Raw genomic sequence first — 12,863 nt, 5'->3', positions numbered from 1 at the left:
CACAGGCAGTATTAGAATTATTAAATAACCAGAACAGAGGTGCAGAATCTAACCCACTGGGGGTCTTCTCCAGGGAACCCAAGGGGATATGGATATCACTGCTACCAATGGACAGGTCACTGTCCTCTGCTTGGGTTTCCCTATAATTGCCTGTGACTCAAAGACCTGAACTTGAGAGAGAATCCATGGTCTGGATATCGGTGTGGGAACCAATGGTCTGGATGTCAGAGTGGCCAGGGTGTTGACCTGGAACCGATGGTCAGGTGCCGGCCTGGGAACCCCACAGGGTTAAAAAAAACTCAATTATACAGCGGGGCACAGCGGTATGATAACAATAGAAGGTCCTGCAGTTTAGAGCCCATAATAATGCCAGAGATTACAACACACTTAATCTTAGTCAAAAGGCTGAGAAGAAACTTCTCCACAGCATGATGTCATGGGGATGGTTAATTAAAACCTTCTGGCTTCCTATGCGTAATGTTCCCTGCCAAGATAAAACATGAACAACACCATATTGCAGTTGTTCCCAAACTGTGCCTCTGCACCCTGGGGTGCCGCAAGGCTCATGCATGGGCTCCTTGGGTTCATGATGCAGGACCAAGCCAAATTATTTATAGTCAAAGTTATAGGTACAATGAGTGCTAGTGGCTGCCAGTGGACAATCAAAAGTAGAACTGTTCACCACCACGTAACTGAACTCAAGGATGACAGATGGCCACAATTTACTCATTTTAATATTTTTTTCCAAATATATAAATAAAAACTTTTATCATAGGGGTGCCGTGAAAAAATGCTGGTATGCTACATTGCCGTCATTACAGAAAGTTTAGAAACAATTGCCAGACTGCATTCTGGGAAAAGTGAGTGTGAGCAAGGTGGTGGTGACGTTTAGAAAAAGCAGCCATTTGAGCATGTTAATTATTATTATTACTTATAGAATGCAGCTGGACATCCTTGTTAGAGTTATTAGGAATTAACTAAAAAAAGGAAACTCAATGTATATTCAATATTACTTGCTTGCAGCTCTGTATTGTTTAAATTACCTTTGAGTTGTTATAACTTAGGTTAATGTAGATCTGTGTTCCACTTCTGACAATGCCTAACTTGCATAGCTAATGGAATAGTAGCCTGCAGGATCTGGTTATATATGAACATAATCAGCCATTGTGATTACTATTCAAAAGCAATATCCTAAACTGTGTACAGCCACATATAATTCAGCAAGACAAAGGCTTCCATAGGAATCCTCTGCAGACTACGCTAATGCTTTGCAATCTGCATTTCCACTTTGTGTACTACTTAGGGTATGGTCTGTACAGTAATTTAATGCACCCTGCAGCACTGATCATGTAATACATAAATAATATTGAATAGCTTATTTTATCAACTATTAACAAATTCATTGATGATAGAAAATAATAAAAAATATAGCGTCTATGTACTAAGCTTTGGAGACAGATAAAGCACCAGCCAATCATTTTCTGACATTTTTACAAAAGAGCCTGTAACATGGTAGTTAGGAGCTGATTAGCAAGTACTTTGTATCTCTTCAAGGCTTAGTACATAGACCCCTTTATCACTGTATTTTCTAATGTGAGATGTGATCATTACAAGAGTCAGTTCTGTTGTTTCTTGTTTTCTTTTTTAAATTCCATTCCATCTCAGCCTGCTACAAATGTTATGTTCCAGTCTGTTACCCCTTTATTTATGTGGCCATGGGTTTAGGTGTATCCAGGATAACTAAACCAAAAATAAGACATTGGCAGGGGTTAAAGTGAGGGGGAACAGGGTGGAACGGAGTTACACCACATCTAATGGTGAGGTGGAACATTTTAACCTCCACATTGGCCCGGCACAGTAATTCTCATAGAATAGCATTCTAGTTTGCAGGGGGCTGCCAGAAACCCTACCACTGGCCCTGGCTCTGCCAGGGGGGGAGGGGAGGGTGGGTAATTAGGTGGCATAGAGAAATTAGTTCCCTTACAACTGAATGACCACTTTAAGCCCTGGACATTGGTCTTGATATAGATGACGAGATGTGCACCACTGCTCTGCACCACAATAGAATGGTGACAAAGTATGGGTAACACAGCAGAGAAGTGTCTCCACAGAAAGATAATTATAGACTAGACCAAGATAGGAGGTAGATAGGCACCTCCAAATATACAGCTGCCATGAAAGCAGCACACCAGCCCAAGGTTTCCATGCAATCTAACCATGGCTAGTTTTATTGTACAGTATATAAAATCAAAACATAAAAATTAATCCTAGCATGCCTACACACTGACTATATTAGATTTCCTCTCTCAAGGTGGTAGGACCTAATGCCCCTACCGCAGAGGCATATGCACAGTATTTATAGTCAGTAACTCACAGCAGATGTATTAAGCCTGGTAAAGTGGAAGGTGATTAACGCACCAGCCAATCAGCTGTATTTGGAAAATTACAATTAGGAGTTGATTGGCTGGTGCGTTATCACCTTCCACTTCTCCTATCAATTTACCAGGCTGTATACATCTGCCCCAGTGTCTCATGGTGGCCTGCTGCTTGTTTCCCTAAGTATTGAGATCCTGAGCCAAACCCTGACACAGCTTTATTAACATCTATATCAGCCTGCTGAAGGGTTAAGGACCTGAAATGGTTTTACTGAAAGCCCAAACTGTAATCAAGTCTGTTTAGCTAAACAGACATTTCCTTGGGTTTTAAAATACATAGGCCAGAATCCTGGGCAAATATTTCTCCCATGAATCACTTTACCAGTGCCCACAATATTTATAATTTGACATTCATTGTTATGTAATGTTTTTGAAAAAATGGTGCAAAGGAAATGTAATGCTGTGTTATTTATTCTTTCTTTTATATAAATTGTATTAATGAGAAATCGTAGAATACATATAAAGTATGTATTACAATTTCTTATAAGCTTATAATCAATAGAAGAAGCAATTTATTAAAAATGTACGTTTTCTGGCTTTAATGGAATGAATGAGTTACAAAGCAACATATCAGGCAAAATCAGTGGAAAAATCACCAACCTGATATTTTTTCTATTTAAAAAAATATGAATCGCTGGAGACAGTAATCTACAGTAACATAAACGGCAGGTTGCTCCATAAAAAACATGTACAAAAAAAGATGGTTTGGACAGGCCAGAAATCAGGTGACATTTTAATGGGATGCGATTTTTAGTAAGGCTCTCAAATAGCACATTTTCTGAATTCGGGAATTTAAAAAAAAAAAATCAACTATTTAATGGAATGCGAATTTGCGGGTGAAAAGTGTGATATGGTGCGAATTTTAGTCATGAAAATTTGCTAATTTGTAGACATGTGCGATTTTGGAGACATGGTAATGCTGTACACACACACTGCGATCTTCTGTTCTACATCTGTGGCTCCACCCACAGACCGGGAGTAAGACGTGCCCACCAGCCAATCATGAATTGCCACAGATGTAAACAGAAGATCGCAGTGTATTTACAGTGTTCCCGTGGAGCAGGAGAAGCACACAAGGCAGCGTGTGAGTATGATTTTCTCTTCCACAGGAACCCAAATGGATTTTACATGGAGAAGAGGACAGGCCATCGATGGACACATAAATAATGTATGAGTGAATGATTGTAGTATGTAATAAAGTTTTACTGGTCGTATGTGTTTTTTTTTTTCACTTTTTTACTGTTGTGGAACTGCAAGTTCCAGCGGGCCCTTTATGCATGCTAAGACTTCTCCAATTCGGTGCAGGCTTGCAGGGACTTGGAGTTAAACAACAATACATAATAGTTTGTTCTATTTTTGACACAAACATCAGCTTGGTGCCACTGCACAGGTACACCAGAAACCCCTTCATTGGGGGGTCCCCACTTCCCCGGATCCCTACCCAGGCTGACCGGTCAGGGGGTGAATGCTTTGTCTGGGGGGACTTGAATAGAAAGTGTCCCCCCCCCCCGGCTTTGGGCTGTGGCATTACCCACTGGCTGTTTGGGCCCGGTGCTGGTTCTTGAAATACTGGGACCCCTATTTGTTTTGTCCCCCATATTTTGGGAACCAGGACCGTCCCTTAACCCCTTCCCGACATTTGACGTATATATACGTCATGGCCGGGAAGTACTTCCCGACACATGACGTATATATACGTCATGACTTCTAACTGTCACTGCGTCTAGAGACGCAGTGACAGAGGGACGATGTCTGCTGTCCCTGACAGCAGACATGTCCCTGCATGCCCAGGGGGGGCTGCGATGCCGCCCCCCCGTCGGCGATCGCTGTGATTGGCTGTTCAGTGTGAACAGCCATTCACAGCGTTTTCTGTGTCACCGGCGAATAACGTTCGCCGGTGACACAGGGATCGGAGGTGATTGGTGCTGTAAAGTACAGCACCAATCACCGCGGGGTGTAAGGGTGACACTGGTGTCACCCCACCTCACCCCGCCCGCCCCCAAAGGCCGTGATTGGTTCGTCGGACCGACGGACCAATCACAGCCATGGAGGGGGGTTTAAACTAACGGTGACTGCACTGCAGACGCCATTCCGGTCTGGAATTGCGTGCAGTGCGGTCACCGTACCCAGCTGCCGCGATATACTGACCAGAACCCCTCTAAATACTTACCTGATCTTGCTTATTCTTGTGACATCCTGTGACATCCTGTGACATCCTGTGCGGTGTTGTGCTGCTGCGAGTTATTAGATAGAGAGATAGAGAGAGAGAGATAGAGAGAGATAGAGAGGCCTAGTGACAGAGAGTGCTATATTTTGTGCTGCTGCAGTGTGATAGAGCTATAGATAGAGAGATAGAGAGAGATAGAGAGAGATAGAGAGAGATAGAGATAGAGAGATAGTGACAGATTGTGCTATATATTTTTTATATAACTGACTGCTGCCCCCCCTTTTGTGCTGATCAGTATAAATTAACTGATCAGCAACTTTTTTGGGGCGCAGGTTTTTTTTTTAGATATATATACCTGTCAGTGCTGCTGCTGCAGTGTCATAGAGTGAGAGATAGAGAGATAGAGAGAGATAGTGACAGAGAGTGATAGAGACTGCTATATTTTGTGTCTGCTGCCCCCCTTTTGTGCACCCCCAGCAACTTTTTGGGGGTGCAGGGGTTATTTTTCATATATATAACTGTCAGTGCTGCTGCTGCAGTGTCATAGAGTGATAGATAGTGAGAGATAGAGAGATAGAGAGAGATAGTGACAGAGAGTGATAGAGAGTGCTAAATTTTGTGTCTGCTGCCCCCGCCTTTTGTGCTGATCACTATATCTGAGGTGATCAGCAACTTTTTGGGGGTGCAGAGGTTTTTTTTTTTTATATATACCTGTCAGTTGCTGCCAGTTGCACTGTCAGTTGCACCAAAGGTTGTGCACCTGCTGCCCCTCACTGGTAATCAGTGTCGCATCACTGATCACCTTTTTTTTTTTTGTGGGTGCTGTGGGGTCTTTTTTTAATTTTTTTTTTACACACACTGTGATTTTGTGGGTGTCCTGTGGCCACTGTGCGCTGATCAGTGACGTACATCACTGATCAGCTTTTTCGGCACAGGGTTGATCTATTTTTTATTTTTTTTTTGATCAAATTCCTGTTGCCTTTGAGCGCTGTTCAGTGACGGACGTTACTGACCAACATCTGTGCTCAATTTTTGGCGCAGGACCTTTTTTTTTTTTTTTTAACCCCTTCAATTTTTTTTTTTTTAACCCCTTCAATTTTTTTTTTTTTTTAACCCCTTCAATTTTTTTTTTGTATAAAGTATTTTTTTTTTCTGCACTACATACACACTACACACTACATACCCCCCGGGTTGAAATAAAGTTTGTACCCCCCCCCCTACACTATACACGTGTTGAAACATTTCACTACCAGTAACACAAAAATAAAAATGTCATCCCAAATGTCATCCCAAATGTCATCCCAGTCATCCAGAAGAATGTATTCAGTGGAGGAGGCATATGCCATGCTTGCCTCTGACTCTGACACAGCCAGTGAGGCAAGCGGGGAATTTGAAGGATTCGTCTTAAGCTCCTCTTCCTCCTCTGGTGATGAGGGACCCCCTCAAAGACGCCCCCGTAGAGCAGCTGAGACCCACCCCCCAATAATTGATCTCGTATGGACCCCACCACCAGACAATTTTGAGCCCCAGGTTCCTGAGTTTTTGGCCATGCCAGGAATCCAATTTGATTCCACAGGTCTCAGAGAAATTGACTTTTTCAAATTATTTTTCTCTGATGATTTTATAAATTTAATGGTGGACCAAACTAATTTATATGCCCAGCAGTTTATTGCTCAAAACCCCACGTCATCATTTGCTAGGTGGACCCCTGTAGATGCAGTAGAGATGATGACGTTTTGGGGTCTGGTGTTTCATATGGGCATAGTAAAAAAGCCACAAATTAGGCAATATTGGAGTACAGATGTTCTCTGTTTTGAGGATCTGATTTGAGACGATCCTTAAATTTTTGCATTACAACGATAATGCACAGTGCCCACCCAGAGATGATCCCACCTTTGACCGGCTATTCAAAGTCAGGCCGGTCATTGATCATTTCAGTGCCAAATTTGCAGAGATGTACATCCCAGATAAATTCATTTGCATAGACGAGTCCCTTATACATTTTAAAGGAAGGGTTAAATTCCGCCAGTACCTTCCCAGTAAGAGGGCAAGGTATGGCATAAAAATGTATAAGCTGTGTGAAAGCACCTCAGGGTACACCCACATGTTTAGGGTATATGAAGGGAAGGATTCAAGAATTGAACCGCCAGAATGCCCCCCCTCCCTCGTAGGTGTTAGTGGAAAAATTGTCTGGGATTTAGTGCACCCCTTCCTGGATAAAGGTTATCACCTCTATGTGGATAACTTTTACACTAGCATCCCCCTGTTTAAGGCCCTTGGTTCAAGAGATACAGCAGCTTGCGGTACTGTGCGCAAGAACCAAAGAGGCCTCCCAAAAACGCACATTGCCCAAGTAATGAGAAGGGGTGAAAGCAGGGGAATATGCACCGAAAATATGTTGTTGGTCAAATATAAGGACAAGAGGGATGTCCTTATACTGACAACAATTCACGGAGACAGTACCACCTCCGTCCCTGTACGAGGTACCAGTACCCACACCTCAAAACCTAATTGTATCCTGGATTACAATAGGTACATGGGCGGAGTGGATCTTTCAGATCAGGTACTGAAGCCGTACAGTGCCCTGCGGAAAACAAAAATCTGGTACAAGAAGCTGGCCGTGTATATCATCCAGATGGCACTGTATAACGCTTACGTGCTATTCCGTTCTACCGGCCAGAGGGGGGCATTTATGCACTTTCAAGAGGAAGTCATAAAGGGCCTAGTATTTGGGAACCAGCAGGCAGAGGGCCCCAGTACTTCTAGTACTGGCCCCCGTATTGTACCAGGGCAGCATTTTCCGAACGAAATCCCCTCCACTGCAAGAAAGGGCAGGACACAAAAAAGGTGCAAAGTTTGCTATAAAAAGGGAATAAGAAAGGAAACTATTTTCCACTGTGAAACTTGCCCCGACAAACCCGGCCTATGTATAAAGGAGTGTTTTAAAATATACCACACATCTATGGATTATTAGGTTCATCATTTCACCGTGCTTCGGGGGTCTTGCTAATGCCACATAGCACCCACCAACATTCCACCAGAATCTGAGCTGCAAAATCCAAAAATCACTCCTTCCCTTCTGAGTCCTGCCATGCACCCAACTGGTATTTTTTGGTCACATATGAGGCATTGCCATACTCGGGAGAAATTGGGGCACAGATTTTGGGGTGCTTTTTCTCCTTCATACCTTCTGAAAATGAAAAATTTTGAGCCAGAACTGCATTTTTGTGTAAAAAATTTAATTTTTCATTTTCACTGCCCAGTTGTATCAAAATTGGTGAAACCCCTGGGGGTTTGAAATGTACACTATACCCCTAGATGAATTCCCTGAGGGGTGTAGTTTGCAAAATGGGGTCACTTGTGGGGGGGTTCCACTGTATTGGTGCTTTGGGGGTCTTGCTAATGCGACATAGCACCCACCAACATTCCACCACCAAAAATCACTCCTTCCCTTCTGAGTCCTGCCATGCACCCAACTGGTATTTTTTTGGTCACATATGAGGCATTGCCATACTCGGGAGAAATTGGGGCACAGATTTTGGGGTGCTTTTTCTCCTTCATACCTTATGAAAATGAAAAATTTTGAGCCAGAACTGCATTTTTGTGTAAAAAAATGTAATTTTTCATTTTCACTGCCCAGTTGTATCAAAATTGGTGAAACCCCTGGGGGTTTGAAATGTACACTATACCCCTAGATGAATTCCCTGAGGGGTGTAGTTTGCAAAATGGGGTCACTTGTGGGGGGGTTCCACTGTATTGGTGCTTGGGGGGTCTTGCTAATGCAACATAGCACCCACCAACATTCCACCAGAATCTGAGCTGCAAAATCCAAAAATCACTCCTTCCTTTCTGAGTCCTGCCATGCACCCAAATGGTATTTTTTGGTCACATGTGAGGCATTGCCGTACTCGGGAGAAATTGGGGCACAGATTTTGGGGTGCTTTGTCTCCTTCATTCCTTGTGAAAATGAAAAATTTTGAGCCAGAACTGCATTTTTGTGTAAAAAATGTAATTTTTCATTTGCACAGCCCAGTTGTATCAAAATTGGTGAAACCCCTGGGGGTTTGAAATGTACACTATACCCCTAGATGAATTCCCTGAGGGGTGTAGTTTGCAAAATGGGGTCACTTGTGGGGGGGTTCCACTGTATTGGTGCTTTGGGGGGTCTTGCTAATGCGACATAGCACCCACCAAAATTCCACCAGAATCTGAGCTGCAAAATCCAAAAATCACTCCTTCCCTTCTGAGTCCTGCCATGCACCCAAATGGTATTTTTTGGTCACATGTGAGGCATTGCCGTACTCGGGAGAAATTGGGGCACAGATTTTGGGGTGCTTTTTCTCCTTCTTACCTTCTGAAAATGAAAAATTTTGAGCCAGAACTGCATTTTTGTGTAAAAAAAAATGTAATTTTTCATTTTCACTGCCCAGTTGTATCAAAATTGGTGAAACCCCTGGGGGTTTGAAATATACACTATACCCCTAGATGAATTCCCTGAGGGGTGTAGTTTGCAAAATGGGGTCACTTGTGGGGGGTTCCACTGTATTGGTGCTTTGGGGGTCTTGCTAATGCGACATAGCACCCACCAACATTCCACCACCAAAAATCACTCCTTCCCTTCTGAGTCCTGCCATGCACCCAACTGGTATTTTTTGGTCACATATGAGGCATTGCCATACTCGGGAGAAATTGGGGCACAGATTTTGGGGTGCTTTTTCTCCTTCATACCTTATGAAAATGAAAAATTTTGAGCCAGAACTGCATTTTTGTGTAAAAAAATGTAATTTTTCATTTTCACTGCCCAGTTGTACCACAATTGGTGAAACCCCTGGGGGTTTGAAATGTACACTATACCCCTAGATGAATTCCCTGAGGGGTGTAGTTTGCAAAATGGGGTCACTTGTGGGGGGGTTCCACTGTATTGGTGCTTGGGGGGTCTTGCTAATGCAACATAGCACCCACCAACATTCCACCAGAATCTGAGCTGCAAAATCCAAAAATCACTCCTTCCCTTCTGAGTCCTGCCATGCACCCAAATGGTATTTTTTGGTCACATGTGAGGCATTGCCGTACTCGGGAGAAATTGGGGCACAGATTTTGGGGTGCTTTTTCTCCTTCATTCCTTGTGAAAATGAAAAATTTGGAGCCAGAACTGCATTTTTGTGTAAAAAAATTATTTTTTCATTTTCACTGCCCAGTTGTACCACAATTGGTGAAACCCCTGGGGGTTTGAAATGTACACTATACCCCTAGATGAATTCCCTGAGGGGGTGTAGTTTGCAAAATGGGGTCACTTGTGGGGGGGTTCCTAAATTTTAGCATCTTATGGTGCCTAGAAACCTACATGGTGCCTAAAAAATAATCTCATAAAAAGGAGGCTCCAAAATCAAGTAGGTGCTCCTTCTATTATGAAGCCTGTGGTTTGGTCAACGTGCACACTAGGGCCACATATAGGATATTTATGAAAACAAAAGAATTGGGGGAATCAATTTTTAGTCACATTTCTCTAGTAAAATGTACTGTGTTCCTTAGAAAAATGTATTAAAATTGCAAATCTGCAAAAAAAATGAAATTTTGAAATTTCACCTACACTTTGTTTTAATTCCTGTGAAACACCTAAAGGGTTAACAAACTTCCAAAATGCTGTTTTGAATACTGTGAGGGGTGCAGTTTTTGAAATGGTATCATTTATGGGGGTGTCTCACATACAAGTCCCTCAAAGTCACATCAGAACTGAACTGGTCCCTAAAAAAATCAGTGTTTGAAATTTTCTTGAAAATTTGAGAATTTGCTATTCATATTGTAAGCCTCCTAGTGTCCAAAAAAATTAAAAGGAAGTTGAAATAATGATGGAAACATAAAGTAGACATATGGTCTATGTTAGTTATTAACTATTTTGAGTGGTATGATTATTTGTCTCACAAGCAGAAAATTTAACATTTTGCAAATTGCTAAATTTTCCATTTTTTTACGACATTTTGGTATTTTTCACAAAAAAACACAGACTGTATCGACCCAAATTTACCACTAATTTGAAGTACAATGTGTCACGAAAAAACAATCTAAAAATCACTGGGATAAGTAAAAGCAAAAAAAAGTTATCCCCACTTAAGTGATACATGTCAGATTTGAAAAAAAGGGCTCTGTCAGGAACGCAAAAACTGGCTCTGTCAGGAAGGGGTTAAGCCTGGTGCTGGTTTTAAAAAAAACAAGGGGACCCCTATTTGCTTTGAAACGTGATTTTTTTGAAGCCAGGACCGGCTCTTTTTACTTTTACACATTTTTTGGGACAGAACCATGCACAGATCGCACTAGTCTGTACATGGGTCTGTCAAAATCATCTGCCAGAACCTGGTCTGTTTGTGTTGCGATTTTTGGTAATTTTTTTCTAAAATTGCATACTGTTAAATTAGTTGTGTACTTTTTAATGGGAAACCATCTGGATGGGAACTGAAGTGTGTTCTAAATTAGTCAGGTAAGAATGTGCGATTTTCACGTCAAAAAGTGCGCTTTTTTTTACCGCAATTTGCATCCTATTAAGTTGTCGATTATGGAAAAATGTGCGAATTTGGCCTTTTTTTTATTTAAAAAATAGGTATATCTCATACCATTAAATGTCACATATCTTGTCTGTAACTCTTAAACAAAACTTAATAAATAGAAAACAACACTTAGCAGCAGTCCAGCACCTCTATGGGGAGGCCTGAACATCCATTCCGGCCCCAGCATCTATGGCTATGAGGGACCAATGTTATGTAGCATCCTTGCCTTTTTGGTTCTCCTGTCAGATGGTTCCCAAGCTTCATGAAGAACATATGAACAGACAGACAGGCAGCCATTCAGGAGGATTTCACCTCACTGCAAATACAGTATAACCCCTCAGATTACTGGGTATTAAATCCAGCAGTTTGTAGGATAGAACAGAGTGTAATTTGTGGCAGGTTGGATATGGCTGGCAAAATCACAGTCCATTATATTTCCCTCCAGATAGTTTCCCTCTGCCGTAGTTTCAATATTTCACCATACTAATAATGATTTACCTTTTTATTTTCAGGCACCATGGCTCCAATTGAAGCTGTTTTATCAAAAGGTTTTGAAAATGGAGAAGATGCTGAAAACATTTTTAAAAGTTCTGAGGAGAATGTAACATCTTCATAAAGCTCATGGTTATTACATAGTTTCTCTCTATTCTCTCTAGTTACATATCGTGTACAATGAATGTTATTTGTTAACCTTCTAGGTGCCAAATGTCTGTGTAAGGCTTGTACTCAAATGAATGCTTGTAATTTAAGAAGTTATATATATATATATATATATATATATATATATATATATATATATATATATATATATATATAATTTTGAAAGGAGGGCACTCACCAATTCGCAGATAAAATTTCTTATTTATTCAATTCATTAAAATATTGAACCTCAAACAGTCGTCAACGTTTCGGTCCGCATTTCAGACCTTCTTCAAGACTGACAGTATAACAGTAAGAGATCTTACTCCAACAGAGACCTAATTCACACTGGTCCCATGGTGAACCTATATACCCACCCAGACAGGAAGTACCTTCCCACAGCCAATAGGATTTCACTCCATTCTAATATCTTAATACAAGTGCCCAGGCTAGCTTTAGACTGAACTCAGACATGTGGTGTATCATTAGGTGTATATGTTCCTTATGAGATGCCATATGGAACGCTGCATATTCTAGACACATAGCCCGCATCAGTGTTTTCTACTAGCGCGGCGTGCGTTCCAACTCGGTGGAACGCACCGCCATCTTGTTTCCGCTTTCAGCGTTTGATTGTATTATAGCCGTACCTTTAATTATTTAATCCAGCCCATCAAACCGTGGGTTGGTGTATACAGTGTCTGCCCGTACTCCTCATTGTGGATGAGATCAGGCCGGGTTACGGGCAGACACTGTATACACCAACCCACGGTTTGATGGGCTGGATTAAATAATTGAAGGTACGGCTATAATACAAACGCCGAAAGCGGAAACAAGATGGCGGTGCGTTCCACCGAGTTGGAACGCACGCCGCGCTAGTAGAAAACACTGATGCGGGCTATGTGTCTAGAATATGCAGCGTTCCATATGGCATCTCATAAGGAACATATACACCTAACGATACACCACATGTCTGAGTTCAGTCTAAAGCTAGCCTGGGCACTTGTATTAAGATATTAGAATGGAGTGAAATCCTATTGGCTGTGGGAAGGTACTTCCTGTCTGGGTGGGTATATAGGTTCA

At 41.8% G+C, this 12,863-nt stretch overlaps 1 protein-coding gene across 3 annotated transcripts in view; it reads left to right on the top strand.

Moving 5' to 3' along the window:
• Positions 1–11,919, top strand: part of TTC29 (tetratricopeptide repeat domain 29) — a 233,339-nt gene extending 221,420 nt beyond the window's left edge. For 2 of the 3 annotated variants that reach the window (XM_083171270.1, XM_083171262.1), the window contains exon 11: positions 11,657–11,918. In XM_083171270.1, the coding sequence (XP_083027396.1) occupies positions 11,657–11,760 (104 nt within the window). In that variant the 3' untranslated portion in view covers positions 11,761–11,918. Of the gene's footprint in view, positions 1–11,656 lie in introns of all 3 variants that reach the window. The other variant, XM_083171284.1, reaches the window with a different exon arrangement.
• The last annotated feature ends 944 nt before the right edge of the window (positions 11,920–12,863 follow it).

The sequence above is a fragment of the Crinia signifera genome, chromosome 1, assembly GCF_055691185.1.
Source record: "Crinia signifera chromosome 1, ASM5569118v1, whole genome shotgun sequence".
In the NCBI taxonomy this organism is placed as follows: domain Eukaryota; kingdom Metazoa; phylum Chordata; class Amphibia; order Anura; family Myobatrachidae; genus Crinia; species Crinia signifera.
Note: the sequence above shows the minus strand (reverse complement) of the source record. Positions and strands in the feature narration are given on the sequence as shown.